Source organism: Lissotriton vulgaris, chromosome 2_1 (genome assembly GCF_964263255.1).
Source record: "Lissotriton vulgaris chromosome 2_1, aLisVul1.2, whole genome shotgun sequence".
Classification (NCBI taxonomy): domain Eukaryota; kingdom Metazoa; phylum Chordata; class Amphibia; order Caudata; family Salamandridae; genus Lissotriton; species Lissotriton vulgaris.
In genome coordinates, this window is record NC_141687.1 from 1791338394 (window position 1) to 1791360188 (window position 21795).

At 42.0% G+C, this 21795-nt stretch overlaps 1 protein-coding gene across 4 annotated transcripts in view; it reads right to left on the reverse strand.

Annotated features, from left to right (window-relative positions):
- The window catches only part of CPT1A (carnitine palmitoyltransferase 1A), a 404991-nt gene that overhangs the window by 44137 nt on the left and 339059 nt on the right, over window positions 1-21795 (reverse strand). For all 4 annotated transcript variants that reach the window (XM_086957836.1, XM_086957839.1, XM_086957840.1 and 1 more), the window contains exon 16: window positions 13993-14145. In XM_086957836.1, the coding sequence (XP_086813962.1) occupies window positions 13993-14145 (153 nt within the window). The remainder of the gene's footprint in view (window positions 1-13992; window positions 14146-21795) is intronic.

The following is a 21795-nucleotide window of genomic DNA, read 5'->3' on the forward strand; positions in this document are numbered from 1 at the left end:
TTTTTCCTTTTTCTCAAGGGTGCTGCAGCAAAGCAAATGCTGTCAACACTTGCTGACCTGAATACTGAATTATTACAAGTACTGAGACTTGTGGTGCTGCGCACTGTTCACTTGGTGATAATCACCGAACTGTAAGCAATTAATATTCAAAATCATATGTCTTTTTATTCATCTTTTTTTCATATTTCTCAACAAGAAAATATTGTTGAAACGCATGCGTAAACACAATTATACTCTTCACTTTGTTAGTGAAATAATACATCAATACGAACATAGTACTTTACAAACAAATGCTTATCAACAACATATATATTTCACAGAGTCATACAATATTCATTGGGATGCCCAATGCATTTCGGGACATGAGATGCCCCTTCCTCAGGGGATAAAACTGAAAGTGTAGAACACAATACTTACTATTTTTTAAAATTTCCTTGGGGGCTCAAAAAACACACATGTGCTCAGTATTATATACAAAATAGGTCTCATGCTGACCTGTGTCCAATGCGAACTATCCAAGAGTGTCTGTTTAGTCAAAGCTAACACCCAATGTTTGTGTATATGTAATGTAGTTAAAAAAATGATGTACACACACTGCTTAAGGTGTATCAAATTAATAAGTTGTGGCATGCTCCTGAGGTGTCACTCTCCAGTCCTGTAGAGTGTTGTATGAGAAGAATCACTTGAAGCAACCCCTAACTAGGGGGTGTCCCTTAGTGCACAGCGTGATGGCCTGATGCGGCTCAACAATTTAAAGATTTGTGTTTGAAAAAACTGAAAAATTCCACAGGTCGTGGTTGACTCAGAATTTTTATTGGCATCTGGTATTCGAGAGTTGTATTAGTTCCAAATCATAATGTTTTCCATAAATCATTTTAATTCCAAACTAAATAAGCATTTACAATGCAATGGTTCGCCTTTGGAAAAGTTAGAGCTATTGGCATTGTAAATGACAAAATTTGTATTTATGTGTTGGTTTTGAAAACAGATAAATAAATGCCATTGTCATTTACATTGCCATTAGCTTAATCTCCCGCAAATGTGAGACCTATTGCATTTGCTCCCACACAGAGCCAGCCACACACACAGAGCCAGCCGCACACACACACAGAGCCAGCCGCACACACACACAGAGCCAGCTGCACACACACACACACACACACACACACACACACACAGCCAGCCGTGAACACAAAACACACACAGCCAGCCGCACACACACACACACACACACACAGCCAGCCGCACACACACACACAGCCAGCCGCGCACACACAGCCAGCCGCGCACACACAGCCAGCCGCGCGCACACACACACAGCCAGCTGCACACACACACACACACAGCCAGCCGCGCACACACACACACACAGAGAGCCAGCCGCATACACACAGAGCCAGCCTCACACACACACACACAGAGCCAGCCGCACATACACACACAGAGCCAGCCGCACACACACACACACAGTCAGCCGCATACACACACACACAGAGTCAGCCGCATACACACACACAGAGTCAGCCGCATACACACACACAGAGTCAGCCGCATACACACACACACACACACACACACACACACACACACACACACACACACACACAGAGTCAGCCGCATACACACACAGAGCCAGCCGCACACACACAGAGCCAGCCACACACACACACAGAGCCAGCCGCACACACACACACACATACACATACACAGCCAGCCGCACACACACACACACACACACACACACACACGCACACACACACACAGAGCCAGCCATACAAACACACACACACAGAGCCACGGTTTTACTAAACATGGTAAACATCCGAGATAATTCAAACTACAAGTCATCTGCCTAGATCAAAGCTCATTGAAGATAGCTGGAAAAGTATTTTACTATAAGTCAAACTACCCTGTGCTCCTGGCAATAAGCTATGTCGTGTAAGTGGGGTTTATACCCGCTTTAATCCGATGAAAGGTTTGAAAAGGTTACACACTAAAATCAAACTAGTTTGTTAATAAGGCCACTAGGGGGCGCAGAAACGACACTTGATAAGAAAAGCCCTGTAACCCTGGTAGCAACCTCAAATTCAATGGCGGGGTGGTCAACCACCTATGGACTAATAATTCGTGAGGGGGCACTACAGACAACAGTATATGAACTCCAGAAAGCATTCAATCGAAACAGGACTTAAAGCGGGCAGAGTCCCCAGACCCTGTAGCATTCCAGAACGGACAAGTAATCGGATCCCTAAAATCTTGTCCTCAACTTTACAGGGGAAAACACGGACTATTTATGAACAATTAATGTAATCTAGGTCAGTTTTGTGTCAGTTTATATTTCACGTTTTATTGAATCTTTCATTTGCAGGCCAGTTTTTGTATTTTTTCGTTTGCCATTACTCTTGAAACGAGTCTCCGGGGGTTTATAATGGCCACAAGAGTGCACTCTGGTGCTCAGACTCGAGGGAGCGAGTTTCGTGCAGTGTCTGTCAGTTGCTCTAGCTTTTTTTTTTTTTTTCTTTTTTTTTTTTAGTTTTGACATCCATTCGCAAAGCACTGTCCAGGCAGGTTTTCGATGCATGTCGGGTATGTTGAATATGGATGCGTTAACGAAACCTCAGACTTTAAAGTACTGATAGGGTGACACGTTATGCACGCAGCAGTCACCAGACTGCCTGGGATGTGTTCGTGATGAGCCAGCAAGCGAAATTAGTAACGCAAGACCAATTTAATCTTTTGGTTTCTGTGAATCCCCACCTTATTACCTTTGGAAGTAAGGTGCCCCTAACCTTGCATAGAAAATGAACACAAGTAAACAAACCTAATCCAGCCTAGCCGTTCTGTGGTAAGGGCAGACAAAGAAAGCAACTTCTCGACCTGTTCGGTCGACAGCAAGCACCTTACCCAGTTCGTTCCAAGCAAACTGAAAATACCTCCCATGGCATGCCTGGGCGACCTTAACTCGCATAAGAGTATCAAGTGATTCACAACCACCTCTTAATCGTTGTGGCTTAACCAGGCATTAATCTCCAGAAATGCAGTACATTTGGTCAGTCCTAGGGCAGCCTGAGAAATATTCAGTCACTCCTGTAAGAAAAATCATGGGTGGATCCGGATGGGTTTGGAGGCCCCAAAGCCTCATCTGCCGCTGTATTCAATACTTGTATGAACTGCAGAGTCAGCACCGGGTTGTCTGCGGCTAAATAGGAGGAGCAAAGAAAAATAAAGCGGAGCTCAGTCGAGGCGCTATACACACCCCGCACCCCAAAGCACGATGCGACCGTCACCCAAAAAATAAGAAACATCAGTCACGTAAAACGCAGTAGTGTAAATGCTCAGGCCAATTCATACATTTTCTTAGAAAAGGGTCCAACTGATCGCTACGATGGCTTGGTAAACGGTTCGGGGGAAGAATCCAATTTGGTAAATAATCTTGTTAGTGATATTTCACCTGCTGTACATGTATGGAAATCAACCTAAATAGATAAATGGAGGGTTTACAGAGCACTTCTCCGAGGAGACCAATACACGGAATCGGAGATGGGTGCAGACAGCACATGCCTGCCTCGGCAAAGATTACATTTGGGGGTGTGGACGGACATTTTTAAAACAGTAACATAGATATTTAGCCAGTGCAACTCTCAATGGGCCTCGTAAGCTATCATAGTACTGGTACTGAGATTTGGCAGCACTGGCAGGAACAGTGAGTGGCGAAAGCTGCAGTGGCCTCCTGAGAAATATCTTGGGCCCTGCTAATTACGTTTCTTTTATTTATTTTCTATGTAAATTAAGAACTGCGTCCCTACAACACCTGTCATCTTGTGGTTCCAAGTCAGCGAATAAGGCAACGTTCTGGTATATAGCTTGGAGATCATCAAAATCCACAGATGACAAAGCTTTGAAAGAAAAAGTATATACACGATACACAGTGACTCAGCAGTCGAGAAGAAACGCGAAGATCTCTTTAGCAAACAGTACCAGCCTTCTGACAAAATCCCTTTTCAATAGATTGGGGAGAAAGGCGGATTTTATACTCTACGTTTTACAATAAGCGTTAACTATTCTCTTGGCAACATAGGAAGGTTTCCTTTACATCCGGTCATATGAGGAGGCTTGTACAGCGATCAGAGAACAATCTGAACGGTCTTTAGCAGTCCCTCTGGTGTGCAGCCAAGGAGCATTCTAATGCGATGCGAGGCTCTGCCTGGTTTTTTCCACTGCAGTCGACGGGAACCCTGCATCGAGCATGTTGAAATATTCAGCTCATGTAATATAGACGCACGGTGAAAACGGGAGAGAATGTGCTGGAATAGCACTGCGCAACGAAAATCGAGATGGGGTAGGAATTCCCTTACAGACAACAGTGATCTTTCGCCAGCTTTACAGCAAAACCCAAAGCATGGCACATGACAGAAAGCAGTTGGCAAAAGCAATTAGGATGGAGGGAAGCGAGGAAGCAAAGAGAAACAAGTCAGGTCCCGGGCCGGCAGCCAATCACAGCGGCCCGGGGAATGACGTCATGGGGGTGTCCCGGGCCAGCAGCCAATCACAGCGCGCCCCAGGTAACAAGGGGCGGGACTTAAAAAAAGACACGGAAAGCCCCCGAATCGCGTTCTGACGGGAAAGAGCGATTGGCAGCCAATCTCTTCCAATGGCTAGCCTCCATTTATGGAGCTAGCCAATGGAAGAGAAGGCAGGACAAAGCCCCACACTGTAGGATCATAAGATTTCGCCCTGGCGAGCACTGCTATGTAGTGCTACGGCCAGGGCGAAACCTAAAAATGATCCTGATGCATTTGGGGCATCTATGTGCCCTTCTTCAGGGGACTATTTGTGGATGAAACCCAGATAAATGTGCTATTACCATCCTTACAAATGTAACACATTAAAGTCATTGCATTCAGTATAATCTTAGTACCAATCTCACTTTCCATATTCTAGCAGCCAATTAGAAATCTGTGGCATTGAAGATACAAGAATAGTGCTCACGGTAGTGTAAAACCAAAAGTTGTGTAAAGATGTGGTAAATGAGAGTTCAGAATATGTTTCGCTAGTTGGTGATGTTGCCCAGTGTGACATGCTAGCGCATCAAAATATAAGAACGTGATTGAGCACTATTCTTATATCTTCAATGCCACGGATTTCTAATTGGCTGCTAGAATATGGAAAGTAAGATTAGTACCAAGATTATACTGAATGCAATGACTTTAATGTGTTACATTGTAAGGATGGTAATAGCGCATTTATCTGGGTTTCATCCACAGATATTCCCCTGAAGAAGGGCACAGAGGCCCGAAATGCATCGGGATAATTTTTTAATTTGGAATTAAAATGATTTATGAAAAACATTACGATTTGGGACTCATACAACTCGTAAATACCAGATGTCAATAAAAATTCTGAGTCAACCACGACCTGTGGAATTTGTCAGTTTTTTCAAACAGAAATCTTTAAATTGTTAAGCTGCTAGTTAGGGGTTGCTTCAAGTGATTATATGTAATGTAGTCCAGGCCTTCATACCTGTATCTGCATCTTTTTGCCTCACATCAAGCGTTCCTATGTGACAACTGCAGTAGGCCAATACCTATAGTGAATACCACTAGTAAAAAAAACAATAATATGCTGATTAAAATGCGTGACAACACAAGTCTATGAAGGTTTCTTACCTCCAATAAGTCCTTTGACGTCAAAAGTCTGTAGAAATGAAAACCGGCAATAAATGAACCTGCCACCTGAGTCAATTATGTTACACTCACAAACCAACTGAAGTCTCTTACCTCCAGCAAGTCCTCAATAGGAGAAGATCTTAAACACAACAACAACGAATAATGACCCTAGACAAGAACATTCATGAATGCCCAAAGCCTTGCAGTATTGAAAAGTAACAAACTTCCCTGTAACAGCGTTACCTTCGAATCTAATAGTGCACTCGGGTCTCACCAGGATACCAGTGCTTCGCAACGATAAACCAACATCTGCGGCTTAACAAGTGTGTGGGGTACTGATCCTTCCCATACTTCAGAGCTCGCTAAGAACAATGAAAATGGACTCCGGAGTCGTAATCACCCCGTTCTGTGGGTGGTTACCAGCGCCATCTTAAGCTGGCTAAGTGCGCGATCAGTGAAAAGAATGAATATGACATTTCTGATGTGCCCAGGACAGGTACAACTTATAAACAGCATAGCGGGCCAATATTGTAATGTGATGACTAGTGAAACTACTGGTAAATGACACAAACTTCTCGATGACATTGTGAAATTCCAACGCGGATATGGCAAGTGAGCCCACTTCTGGATGGACGTACATATGCCAGCCATAAAAAAAAATGGTAAACAATTGTGGCACCTCATCACAAAAGAATCGGAATCCATAAATTGCTAAAGACCACTCCGGCCTCACAGAATCACTGGGAAAGGTGTCTCCTCGACCTCTATACAATCTATAAAATCAATCCAGTTACTTTTAACAGCAGTGAAATCTGCAATCTGAGTGTTGAATTCCAATAAAGAGGCATAAAATCCACGATAGATGATTGAAGTTTTAATCTCATGTAGCACAGCACTTCTTACAGCCAGGACCACAATCAGAATGATCCTATTATTGATGTCATACACAACTGTAAGGCATGTGCCATAATTAAAGATATACAAGATGCATAAAAGGGAAATACACATTTAAAAAGGGAAATACAAAGAATGAAGAATATAACACATCTCTTCCCTTACAAAAATCTATTCATTCATAGAACACTTGGAGACACATCTCACATTCCAAACTTGACCATTTTGGGTGATAACACTATTTTTGTTGACCTTGACTACTCTCAAAGTTCTACTAAATCTTGCATCATCCTTGAGTAATACTCCAGGCTTACGTATTCTAACAATCCCCAACATGAAAATCAGGTGTCTTGACTTTCATGCGCGAGTCATAATACATTTTGCTTCTAGTTTGTTTGTCCACCACCGTACGAGCAACATCATCCTTACTCAACTGTAAACACCTGTCCTTAACAACTTTCTTAAACCACCAAAGTTTAGAGACAGGATCTCTGCCTTTAAGTAAACGGAAAGGCGAGATTTCAGTGGTGGTATGGGGAGTTATGAGATACAACCACAACTTCTCCCTTAATTTTTCTTTCCAATCAGCATCAAAGTTATGTGCCCAAAGTATATCTTGCTTAAGAAATCTATTAAACCTTTCTACTTGGCCATTTCCTTTAGGTTCATACAAGGATGTGGTTATGTGACGAATATTTTGTGACTTAAGGAATTCTTGCATGTCATAGTACTTCAACTGCACACCGTTGTCGGAAATAATCAATCACTTCAGGATTACCTTCCCTAGCAAAAACTTCCTTCAAAAACAAAATAACACTACTGGTTGTGACCCTCGGAACTAGCTTGACTTCCGGCCACTTTGAATGATAATCCACCATTAATATGGCGAACCTACAGTCTTGTGGCAAAAAATTCAAAGGCCCTGCAAAATCTATACCAACTTTCTGCCACGGAAATTCAGGCCACTTAACAGGAACAAGTGGAGCAGAACTGCATTTGAGAGATTTCTCGCTACTAACACACTCCGGGCACTCCCTAACTAACTTGTCAACAAACCGGTCTAATCCTGGGCACCAGAAAAATGACCTAATAAGTCTTTTCATTGAGGACATCCCGTAAAGAAACAGGCAGAATGCACTTCCCTTGTCTGTAAATGAAATCACCCTCTATAAAAATCTCATCAGAGACCTTCCAAAATGGGAACACCTCATCTGGAATTTCACTCTTAGAAGGCCACCCTGCACAACAGTACTCCATAACCATCTGTAAAACTTTGTCTTCTCCACAATTCCCCCGAGATATTCCCAAACTTACCAGACAAAACATCGGCAAAACTAGCTACAATCTCAACTTTATCCCAATCTTCACTACTCTCACAAGGAAGACGCGATAAACAATCAGCAGTAACACCTTGTAACGTACATAAATAACAAATAATGCGTACCATCCTAAATAACAACAAAATTAAAATATAATGCAGCAAAAATTATAATGATTGAGATAAAATGCAGGAAACTGAGAAGGAAAGAAAAAAATCCGATTCAATTAGTACGTTGATGCAATGTTGAATACACACTGCAACTCACTGCATAGCGTCTTTATCCAAATAAACTAAATGTTGCCATACTCATCGTAAGACAGAGCAGTTAACAATGTGCTGACGTGCGTTTCAGCGAACAAAAACTAGAAATGTTGAATCGCCGAAGAAACAATTAAATTAAATTAATGCGCTGCCGTGCGCATCGGCGTTTAGTTGCGATGTTGCCATGGAGATTCAAAATGGCCGCCGACGTTGATGACGCCGACGTTAAGCGTGATGACGTCATACGTTGCGTGACTCTCACGGTGTATAAAGTTCCTTGTTGTGATCTCAGTCGAGAACGTCAGTAGAACCTCACGTGTGACAGCATTCTAAGTAGATGGTGTCAGTGGCAACACTCGCATAACAGATAGCGCGACTTTCAAAAAGGAAATTCAGGTAATCCGAAATCTTCAAATGCGAACATCAAAAAGATCAAAATTGCATATTTTATGTTGGGAAAACTCCAGAAACTCCCGAAAAGAAGGTAGATGCTCCTCTGATCTCCAGCAGGCATAACACTGTGTTTAAATCCCAAGAAATCCAAAGGAACTAGTGATCAGTTCAAAGTAAAATAAATCCCAAAGAAATTGTACCGCTCCTGTGCTCCCAATAGTAGCAGGTACCAGGTTCCCTTGTCGCCAGTGTTGAATTCCAATAAAGAGGCATAAAATCCAAGATAGGTGATTGAAGTTTTAATCTCATGGAGCACAGTACTTCTTACAGCCAGGACCACAATCAGAATGATCCCATTACAGTTCCAAGTGATGTCATACACAACTGTAAGGCATGTGCCATAATTAAAGATATACACGATGCATAAAAGGGAAATACACATTTAAAAAGGGAAATACAAAGAATGAAGAATATAACACTGAGGCCTTCCTACAAATCTGAACTGCTGTTACCATCTCCCTCAGAAAAACAATTTATCAAGAAGGCTATGGGCACAGATATGATTACAGTAAAATACTTCAAAGTAATTCAGCATAATGGAGCAAGTTTTTAGCAACCCTTTTCTCTCATCGCCAATTCCCAACTCATGGACAAGAAGTATTGTCATCCCGATACTAAAAAAAGGTTCTCGTCCTAATCCTGAGAATTATTGCCAAATTGTACTTTTGGATACCACAGGGAAAAACTTTGCAAGAAGTATCCTCAAACACCTGAAAGACTGGGCTTCCTCTAGGGACATAATCCTGATGTTTCAAACTGAATTTCGCCATAACCATTCTTTGATGGATAATATTGGTATCTTGCAGACAATTATCGACAAGTATGTAATAACCAAATCACCGGGTGGTTTATAGTCTTTTTGTCGATTTCTCTACAGCATTCGACAGGAATGACAGAGCCACCCTGTGGAGGAAATTAATGATAAAGGGGATTCCTGATGAACTGAGGTTGATTGTCATCCTCTACAACTCAACACGGTGCAAAGTCCATATGGGAGTAGAAAAAAGTTTGACCCATACAATATCCACCTTAAATGGTTTAAAGCAGGTTTGCCTATTCGCCCGCTCTTATTTTCGGTGTTTCAAAACGACTTACCAGAGAGCTTTTTAAAAGTAAATAATTTCCCTTCTAAGGTAGCTTCCATAAACGTACATGTGCTGATATGTGCCTTTGATGTGGTACTTTTCTACCTCACTCCGTTTGATTTACAGCGTAGAATAGATGCCCTTGCTAAGTATTCCGAAGAAAACTTTCTAAAAGTAAACATCTCCAAAACAAAGGTAGTCCCATTTAGGAGAATTAAACATTATACCCAATTTGACTGGAAATTAGATGGTACATCAATTGAGGTGACATAAGTGTACACCTACCTAGGGCGAGATTTCACACAATCCCTTCAAGTTCATTACCATTTACAGCATATGGATCAAAAGGCAGCAGCACGTATTAACGCCCTTAAGAGACTTTCAGCTAGATTCATGAAGCATTTTTGCGGGCGCAAACGGTACGAATCGCAGAATTCGGCCGTTTGCGCCCGCAAAAATGCATTTGAAATTCATCAATGGGTCATGAACTCGCAATTTGAGAAATCGCAAAAAAATGTGATTTTTCAAATTGCGATCGCATTTAAGGAATCTCAATTTGAGATTTCTTAAATGCTATTCATGACCCATTAAAAAATTGCGATTTCGCTATTTTTTGCCGCTATTTACCGCGAAGTCAGACTTCATGGTAAATAGCGAAAACTGAGAAAAATGCACTTTTGTGCATTTTTCTCAATTGTATGTTACACACACACACATGTCCTTTGGACATGTGTGTGCGCAACATAAGTCTACAGGGTGTCCTTTGGACACCCCTGGCACCCTTGAAATCGCATCCTTATTTGCGATTAGGCCTTAGGAATGAATGGGGAGTTATTCCTTATTTGCGATTAGCAATTTGCTAATCGCAAATAAGGAATGTGTAGGAATCGAATTTATTTAGCGATTCCTACATGAATCCCGTTTTGCAAGTCCTTAATAGCGATTCCTTAATAATCGCTATTAAGGACTCGCAAAACGGCTCTTTGATGAATCTAGCTGTAGTTTATGGCTCTTCTGGTAAGATGCATTTTCATTCTCTCCTCGTAATCTACTGTGCAAAAATCCCCCTTACACTAATTTATGTCACAGAATATATTCCCACCGATAGATGGAACATTCTGAATATATGCGAAGGTAAACTACTACGCAAAATAATGCTACTGAGCCAAGCCATTCAGATCCTTCGCATAAAGCGTTCAATTGTTAGTGCATTTTCAATAGCCTAGGCCAACAATTATATGGGGATTTAAGCTTATGTATGCGGAACAAGGCTCCCGTAGGCCAGTAAAAACTCATACACTTTTAATAGAAATTGTCAGGCAGCCTTAGAATACTGTCAATGTACCGAAAGTATCCTAAAAACCTGGTCTCCAGCACACTTGAAGCTATTTCTAAGAAATTTGACACCTCGATCAAGCTTTGATCTTAATAGGGCACATTGCTCCCAATTATCCCATTATAAATTTTTGGTATCCACTCTTGAGTTTAAGATCCATCAAACGTATGTGACATACACTTTGGAACATAGTATTTGGAGGTGCATTATCATGTTCTGACTAGGGACATTACCTTTAAAGCCCTATACAAAGAGCTGGACCGATTCAGCTGAAAGCACAGGAGTCTGTGATAAACTTAATAGTCCAGGACTTAAGCCACGTTTTTTTAAATTCCTGTTTGAATAAAGAGGAGTTCGATGAAGGAATCATTTCTTAAAACCTGCACCTTTTAGGTATAATCTCTCTACCCCTAAGGTTTGACTGCCTTCTTGAAATCTCCGCCAAATTGTTTTCTATAATATGTATACATTTGTAATATTTTTTTTACCTGTACTTTAACAGGACATTTTTATTAACATGTATATAGTAGACATGTTGTCAAAAATTACACGATTCATCTATTTATCTCAATTTGCTGATCTCTGAGGAGGTCTAAATTAATAGAAATTGAACATGGGTAATTATATCCCGGCAAACTTTGCCACATATTTAGGAAACAACTAAGGTAATTTCACAAATAAAGCCAAAGGATATCAATATTTCTTCTGTCCAAAGAAATCTAAATACTGAATATTTATTTTGCCTACCTGGCTCTTCAAACCAGAACCACCTTCAAAATATTCCTTATCGGCTCAATACTGGCGTCAAGTTAGTAATATTACCCTTTTTTTAGTAGTACTACATACATTTTAAAATTGCAAATTGTTCCAAATGAGAAAGTAAATAACGTCTCACACTTGACAGAGATGTTATGATTTCAAATTGCGCATCTTAATGATGGTATAGTGCTGGCCATAACCCTCTAACAGAGAGTCAAAGAGCAAAGTCATATTATGTGATGAAGCCTTAATGTAAAGAAGATATTTTGATGCAACAACTAGACCGCAAATAATCTAAGTAAAATATGTTATTCGTATCTCTATAAAACAGGCCCGAGAGTGAATCAAATCGAATGCGAGATGTGACTGAACTGAGACCTTTCCAGCTCTCCGAACACTGCAAATGGATTGTTTCCATATTTTTGTTGTTTTGTTGCTTGAAGTTTATAGTTTGACTTTTTGTAAGACAGTAATTATTTTCTTCGTTGCAGACTGCGTTCCTTCGAGAATAAATGTGTCTTAAACCATCTCCTTACTGACAGGATCGTAATAAAAATGTGTGATAACCCTTAAAAAAATTATTAAGTAAGATTTATGCAGGCACATTTCCTGAAAACCTGTTGAATAATGACTGAAACAAGTTTATCATGAAGGTGACTGTATAAAACCTAACTGTAGCTCTTAGAGCAAACAGATGTTACATTGCATAAAAAGAAAAAGATGTGCACAGTAAAACCATACTTTCTGGCAGGGTTCAGGCAAATCTTTGCACTGAGATTTTATTTCAATTAAAAAATTAAACTTCTAATGCTCAGGTTTTTTTTCATTTAATGACCATTCGAATCACTGCATGTAGTGTTAATATGCAGTGATTTATTTCCCCTGAATTTAAGCCTGACCTCATACACGTATCCGCTCCAAGAGGCACGATTCAAACTCAAGGCTAAAAATACCATTACCAGGAACAAACTATATGGAAGAAAAGCATGATGCCTTTTCTTTTACACGCCAAAGAGAAACTACTAAGACTACTACCTAATGTCGAGAACAGCTCAAAGCATTAATGGACATCATTCTATAGTTTCCAGTGCATGAGAGAGGTGAATTTGAAACCTGAGAAATACTGCTAGCAAGAAGCAATTCACCAAGAGGCGCTTACAGGAATAAGGTTGTCAAAATGAATGTCACTACATATATGCTGTTTCACTGTCACAGGCATGGTGTGACGTCTTCTCATCTGGACTACAAATAAATCACAATTTGAGCTACGTTCAGTTCATAAACCGTGCTGTGCCTCAGGGTCTTAAATATCATCATTCAAGAAAAGCATTTTACATTGTCTTTTAAATGCATTTCTAAATATGTGCAAATTTCTGCCAATGAAAACTGAATGCAGATCATAGGAATAAGGATACTCATTCCACCTGCTAGCATTAGCCTTTTTGTGCCCCAACACAGTACTCACGAGAAGGTTGATGACCTGAAGTTCGAGATTGTTGGAAATACTCCTGAGACTCGTCATGCTTCCTTTATTTCGGTTCAATATAACCATAAAAGTTACAATGTAAAACATTTCATGTAAATGCAGACGAAATGCGAATTTATTTTCAGTGTGACGTTGTAAAAGAAAAAAGCAGGCTTATGTAATAATTACAATCCACCAATCCAAGTCTCATCATATTCCAAAACCATAAATAGTATTAAAAAAAAGTTATTTAAAGGAATACATACTCCTGAGACTTATGCAACACACTGCATATATTGAAATGCACACGGTATAATGAATATCCCATGTCACAACTGGGTGATGACAGTATGGCACACACGACAGGCCCTACCCTCTTATTTCTTTCACTGGGAAGGAAAACTTTATTATGTCGTTACTTAGTCAGTTCAATAAAAATGAATGTCGTCATGCAGGCCACTGTAGCCGATGTTACCCAGGTACAACTGGGAGACGTGTAATGCTGATAACAATCTATATGGGGGATGAGGCTAACTTCCACCCATTATTCAGCAGATAACAAAACGTTTCGTAGGAAATATGGAATTGACAAGAATTCTATCGGTAGTTTAACAACCAGGGCCTCACAGTAACTTGCTCTAAAGATTTACCAGAGCAAAGTGCAAACGGTAATTATTCATCATTGCATTGTCGATTTTATGCATCTAGAAGATAAAGTCAGTTGAAGGTGCACTTTCCAGGAAATAACTTACTTCTTTCAGGAATGGAGAGTCCACTCCAAGATATTTGGACACCACGTAAAGACAGAAGAGGTGGCGGTCGATGCCTGCACCCGTCATGGCAAGTCGATACATGTGCTGGTGTTTCTCGGACGCAATCTTGAATAATTTCAACCTCTTTTCGTCCTAAAAATTAAAAAAAGAAATACTTTTATGTTTTGTACATTACATTATTTACCTCACTTCTGAAAGATTTAATCACTGGAAAAGGCAACAGAGACTGTCGATGTCTTGAATTCTCCAAGGTCGATATTTCCTTTTTTTTTTTTAATATATTTTTATTTTACCATAAATCATGGTGCTTAGAAATACGAGTCAGTATGTATATAACAGATAAAAACCATTATCAGCTAAAACCATATACCAAAACATAGAGACTTTGAAATAATGAGGACTATATACAGGCAATAAATAAATCTAGAGGTTAGAGCAGTTACCTTTGACTCTTCAAGTTAACATAGCTATATAGAATAGAAGGATAAAAGGGAAAGGATACAAGAGCATTTCATCACATAGCCCTTATGCTAGATAGTTATTACCATACATTTAATAACGCCTGTGTGAATGGAGTAACCCAAGGTGTAAACAGGCCCCACATCTTTTTCCGATTTTCCCTACCCTTTCTACCTCTTCGCTCATAAAGTGCTTTTTCTTGATTATAAATGTGCAAAAATCGGCCTTTCCACTGTTGAAAAGTAAGAGGTTGCGGACCTAGCCAGGCAGAGGCAACACAAAGTCTAAAAACTGCCATCGCAATAAAAATAAGCTTTTCTTCTTTTTCCCTATTAATTCATTGACCCCGAATAACATAAGATGAGGTGACAGAGGCACATCCTCTGTTAAAACAAGCTGTAAAAAAGCAGATATTTCTCGACAAAGTGACTCGATGCAGGGGCAGCTGGAGAAAATGTGTATTATATCCGCAGCATGTGCCTTACACCTAAAACAGTGGATTCCCTCCACTCCTCCCCATTTTGCAATTTTCGCAGGCGTGATACAATGGTCAAATAGACTTAACCCCTTCGACGCTCATGACGGGCTCAGCTCGTCATGAGGCACAGTGGAGCTGTGCTCATGACGAGCTGAGCTTGTTATAACAGCTGTGGAACGCCCACGTGGGGATAATTCCCCTCCGGTGAGGGGAGTTCCATTGAGTGGGCAGAGTCATGACGAGCACAGCAAGTCATGAGCGCAGCTCCACTGTGCAGCATGACGAGCTGAGCTCGTCACGAGCACCGAGGCGCCGCGCGCGGACCCCCTCCTCCCCGCACCACGGGGAAATTAGTCCCGCGGGGAAGGGGTTAAGGAAACAAGAATCCTAAACCCCTAGTTTATCCTGCCATCTTTGCTTGTGCTTATCTAGATCATCTGGCAGCACTTCCAGCAGGCAGCTATAAAGTTGTGAAATTGAGGAACCCGAGCTGCGAATAAGTAATTGGATTATCGCCACCTGCCCTAAACCTACAGCACCACCGGCTTTTTTAAGAAGGAAATCCCTTAACTGTAAGAAATTAAAAAAGTCTCGGGGGCCTATGCTAAATCCTTCCCGGATTATATCAAAGGGATCTATGTAACCCCCTGCCAAGAGATCCCCAATCCTATATTCCCCACCTCTTCCCCACCTTGCCAAACACCCATCCTGTAGAGCCATCGGGAGCTGCTCATTCCCGATCAAGGGGGTATACCAATTAAACCTGCTTACTCTTATTTTTTTCCTTACGCCAGCCCAGTTACGAAAGAAAGGCAGTAATTAAACCCTCTAAAGTAACTGGCTTCAAAAAAATTTAAAAGACAGCCGTTAGCCTGTGTGCCGATCAAGCTTTCAAATATTGAGGCAACATAGCTAGGGTTGTTATCCTCCCTAGCTTTGACACGGAGGAGAGGCCCATAATAGTGCAAGACTGCAGCTAAGTAATATAGCTTAAAAAGTGGGAGTCCCCATCCCCCTCTCTTACTTGGGAGGGATAGAAATGCGTTCTCTCCTTGTTTTGCCATAAGACCAGATAAATCTCGCTACCTCCCTTTCAATTTAACGAAACCAGAAATTGTGTATTTCCAGGGGGATTGTGCGAAAGATATACAACAATTTTAGCAAAATCATCATTTTGATGATATTGCACCTCCCATTATTGATGGCTTCAGATTGTTCCACCACTGGAGGTCATTTTTAATTTTCCCCATTATGGGAGCTGTTGGAAATGGCCCTTTTTGCAGGGTTATTCCCAAACTTTTTGCTTCTTCCTCCTTTATTTTTCCTGACCCGTGGTTGTTGGCAATAGGACTCTGGGTGCATATGCTCTCTGTATGAATTGTTATTGCGATTGGTTATCCATGATTGGCATATTTGTGTTACCAGGAAGTGCCTAGTAAAGTGCACTGAGTGTGCCAGGGCTGGTAATTCAAATGTTACTAGTGGGCCTGCAGCACTGATTGTGCCACCCACATGAGTAGAACCAAAAATGGTGTCTCAGGCCTGCCACCGCAGTGCCTGTGTGCAGTTGCTAACTGCCATGCTGATCTGACCAGTGCCACACTGGCCAGGCCTAACCCTTCCCTTTCTGTACACATTGGACACCCCTATGGAAAGCCCTAGGTACCCCCCTGGGCAGGGTGCAGTGTATGTGAAAGGTAGAGCATGTACTAGTGTAGGCGACATGCTCTGGTAGTAAAGTACAGCCATTTCCGTTTTTCACTATTGAAAAATGCTATCTTGCCCATAGGCTATCATGGGGAATGCTGTGTATAATGTTTACCTGCATATCTTACCATAGGAGCAAGATAGGGAATTGAAGACTGGTATCCCTAAACTCAGAATTTGATAACCCATCCTGTGTTTGAGAACAACACTTTTAGAAAGTGGCTGTTCCCTTGCCTAACCTTTCTGTGTGCCTTTGGCTGTTTGTGAATTGACTGTCTAGTTTGTGAGTGACAGGGTTGGGGGATTCCAGGAGACAGAATGAGTCTGCTCAGTGGTGAATAGAGATATCTGCATCTAGATGGAGGGAGGAGTTGCACCTGGGAGCTGAATAGGACTGTGTCTGCCCCCCACAATGCTGGCTCCACCCACTGTGGTGCGTCTGATGTCCCTGCCCTGCACTGTGAAAGGAGAGAAGGAATCATGTCAACAAAGTGCTTCAGGGCTGTGCTTTACCTCCACAATGCTGGCTCCACTTCCTGTGGGCGTCTAATGTTTCTGCCCTGCACTGTGAAAGGAAAGAAGGAGTCATGTCAACAGAGTGCTGCAGAACTGGTTTGGACTGGGCAAAGGCAACTCTGCCCTCAGAGACAAATGCTTTTGGGGTATAAATATTGGGACCCTGATCCCAAGAAATTAGATCATCCTGGAATCATGAAGGAACCTCTGCCAAGGAGAAAGCTGGAAGACTGAAGAGGAAGGACTGTCCTGCTGTGCACTTGTGGGCTGACCTGCAGTTGCTTTGCTGCCAAGGAGAGGGGAAGGACTTTGCTTTGTGCTGTGTCCCCTTGCTTGAAGAGATCTCCAAGGGCCTGAGTAGAGCTGACTCCCTGTTAAGAAGTCCCAGGAACAAAAGGACTTCATCCCCATTTTCCCCCCTGAACTCTACTACGAGAGTTCTGACCTTCCTAGAGTGCTTGGTCCAGTTGTGGTGGCTCTGAAGTTGAACCTGTTGTTTGGGAATCCGGACTAGGAGAATCCAAGACAATCTGCAAATTTTCACGCATCGCTCGTTTGTGGAGCGCATCCCCGACAGTGCGAGGAAATTCCCACATCCGCGAAGATTGAGATCGTCGCAGCGCCTGTTGCCGCTGCAAGAACCGACGCATCGTTCGCTTGTGGAACGTATCGCCCCAGTGCGGGAAGTGTCCTGTTGCTGGGAGTATCGTCGCAGAGTCTGTCGTCGCTGGGTGAGATCGCCGCACCGCTTACTTGCGGACCGCATCACGTCGCTGCGAATATCGTCGCAGCGCCATCGCATTGAGGGGCCGCGAGGGGAGAAGATAGCCGCTGCACCGCGCATAGCAGCCGCACCCGAGATCATCGCCGTCCCGAAGATAGTCGCATCGTGCATGTGCGAGATGCTTCCTACCGAACCTGCGCACCGGAATCCATACACAGAATCGCATCCCTCCCCATACAGACCGGATTCGTTGCAACACGCCTGCTGCGTCCAGCGGGGCTGTCGCATTGCCTCCCCAGGATCTTAGGAGTGATGCATCGCTTGTTTTTCAACACTGCAGCTTTCATTTGAAACTTTTGTTGCATATACAGGTACTTTGGGCTAAACGTGACCCAACTGTGGATTATTTTGACACAAACCCTAGAACTCTTTTAAAATCATATTCTTGAACTGTGTATGTTGGATTTTTGTCGTTTTGGTCTTGTGTAGTTTAGATAAAGATACTTTATTTTTCTAAACTGGTGTGAAGTCCATTTGTAGTGTTTTCACTGTGTTACTGTGAGTGTTGGTACAGATACTTTACACATTGCCTTTGATAAGCCTGCCTGCCCTTGCCAAGCTACCAAGGGGGAGAGCATGGGTTATCTATAGAGTGTATCCCCCTTACCCTGACTAGAAGCAAGGGTCCCTATTTGGACATTGGGCCCTACCTCTGCCAGCTAGTGACCCCCAGATCTAACAGGAGCCATGTTTAGCTCTACAATATCATCAACCTCAGCTGTTCTGCATAGCCCTAGATAAACCACTTTCTCAACAATCCGAGTATCCGAGGCCGTAACTAATCTATTTATCAAGATCTGTGTTTTAGCTCTATTTAGCCAAAAACCCGAGTGAGTCCTGAAGCCTTCTGCAATGGTTTCCACAGCGTGCATTGCTCCATCGGGGTCAAAAGTAATTATGGCTACGTCGTCGGCATATGGCTTGCAAGTATCAAGGACTCCCTGTGATTGGATTCAATTCCTGGGACAGGGTAAAACATACAATGGAAAACAACAATCCCAGGCAATATATAGCAAATGCAGTGTGGAAAAGAGAGTTCAAAGAAAAGTTATTAAAAAATCATATATTTTAATGATCACGTCGTCGGCATACCCTTGGAGCTTAGTGTCCCAACCTTGTAGACTTACAGGAGTGATGTCTGCTGAGGCCTCCAGCCATCTAAGAAAGGGGTCTATATATAGTGCGAATAACAAGGGGGAGGACGGACAACCCTGCCTTGTAACCCTACCGACTGAAAAAGCCTCAGATTCCTCTCCCATTATTCTTAGTCATGCAATAGGGTTGATGTACAAGACCCGTAACGCATTCACAAATGAATCCCTAAAGCCGTTGGCCTCCGAAACCTTCCATACATAGTTCCATGGCAAACGATCGAACACCTTCTCGGCATCCAAAAAGACGACCCCATAGGATTTGTAAGGAATTTGGTAGCGCTCAAAGAGTAAAATTACCCTTCTGATGTGGTCTTCCGTCCCCCTCCCCTGTACAAAACCATGCTGCCATACTGAAACTAGTTGATGCATAACAGAATTCAGCCGAGCGACAAAGATCTTTGAGTATAGTTCAGCATCACTGTTGAGCAGCGTAATGGGTCTATATGAACCCAGACTGATAGGATCTTTGCCCTTCTTTAAGAAGACGACAATATTGGCAGTGCCTCAGGAGCAGGGTGGTAGAGCTCCTCTTTCGATAACAAATGTTTTGGCATGGAGGGGATATCATCTTGGTTTGAGCCCGACCTGGAAGGCTTGACTTTGTTTCGGTGCCGAGCCGGAAAGTGGGGCATTGGAACCAAGAGTCTCTGTGCTTACCATGGCCTGAAGGCAGTGGTGGCCCAGAATCCTTTGGCTTGATTGGAGTGGGATTCGTGGGTAAAGGGGTTTTGTTACTCACTGCACCCTGCCCAGATTGAATGTCGTGGGATTTGAGTTCATTCTCCAACTCCGAATCAGAGTCCTGAACGGGAAAGGTCTCTTCCTTTTCAGCTGCCAACGCCTCCATCTCTTTTTGTTCGGCCTCTTCACTAAATAGATCGGGAGTTTCTTTGATGGACTTTTGCTGCATGTCTATCCAAAACGGAACCCTCATGCCTTTATCATATTGCTTCATTTATACACAGTGACAAGAAATTGGGAACCCAATATGCCCTTGGAGGCTTGGGCAGAACAATTACTGGTAGGTAACTGTGCCTTCAAGGGATTTTGTTAGACACGCTCAGTTTAAACAATTATAGACAATTAATTATTTGTCAGGTCCCCATTGGTGACCGACTAGTGAATAATCTAAACACAAATGTCTCACTTCAAAATACAATTAATCTGGAAAAGAAAATGAAAAAACAACATCGCAACACGGGAAAGTACTTTACAAACCGTAAACAAATTTAATTTAAAATAAGCACATTATAAACGGGTACATAAGGTTAACAACAAAAGCACTATGATAGAGGATATTGATGATCAACATGTACTGACCCATCAAATCATAAGTGCAAACACCTATTCCAAACAATAGACGCTGGGATTTGATATGTAACAGAAAGCAAATCCTAGACATGAACCAAATTACTGAGGAAATAGAGGAGTAGGTCGACGTTTCGGGCTTTCTTGAAAAATCTGTCCATCAGATCATCTTCAGGACGGAGGATATGATATGATGTCAAAAAAGTCCGTGAGCAGCATGTGTTTTGAAGCCACGCGTTCTTTCGCTGACTTCCGGATCTTGTATGGTATTTTGAAGTGAGACATTTGTGTTAAGATTAATCACTAGTCGGTCACCAATAAAGACCTGGCAAATAATTAATTGTCTATAATTATTTAACCTGAGCGTGTTGAACAATATCCCTTGAAGGCACAGTTACCTACCATCATTTATTCACAAACAGCATATGCTACAATAGTCACACACATACAATATACACTTGGACGGGACTAGGTGACAAAAAAAGGTATAAATCTGTTCCGGCATGGACAAGACTCTCAGCCAGTGCCAAATAACAAATTTTTAGTAACAGAGTGGAAAAACCTTCTATTTACATTAATAGTGAGGGAAGACCTTTAACTAGGACGTTCTTTTTCTGTGCCAATTCCGCTTGTGCAGCTTACAGACCCTGTCCAGGGGTGGGATACTCAGACTATGCTTAAAAGAGCTGTTCTAGGCTTGGCACACTATAGGTTAGGGCTCTTGTTCAAAACATGTATATTCCCAGTATCATATGTTATGCTGTCTGACCCTGTCCTGTTATGAAGCACTGTGTAAAAGGGGTTTCTCTGTACAGCCTACATTCTCTGACTCCTTGCTAGCAGAGAAATCTTTCCTCCAATATACTCCTAACCCTGTATGAAAAACTGACTGACCTACTTTCATTGCATTCCTCTCCTTTCTTTCTCCAGAGTGACCCTCTTCTTACCTTAAATCCTCTGCATATCTTCTATTTCTGACAATAGCCTCCTCTCAGTCTCATGAATGTCTGCCTCAATCCTAGTTACTGTAATCCAGCAATTGATTGATGCCGTATGTCATGGATGACAACTACTCTTTAAAAGCTAACTTTGTAATCTAACATTACCTAATCTCCACCAACCTATCTCACCAACCATTCAATTGAAATGACAAATCCCCTAAAATGATCACAACTACCTGATGTTAATATGCCACATAGTAAATACATGTACTTTTTTGATAGCCTTGGGTTCTGGAGTAATATGCTACTCGCGAACCGCAGATAACTCACTTCCCTCCCACCTCCCTATTAACATCTGGTCTCCTTTTAACAACTAAAGAGGTCCTAGTTTAGTACTCAGCACCCTGTTGATAAGCATTCAATCTCCAGCATGCG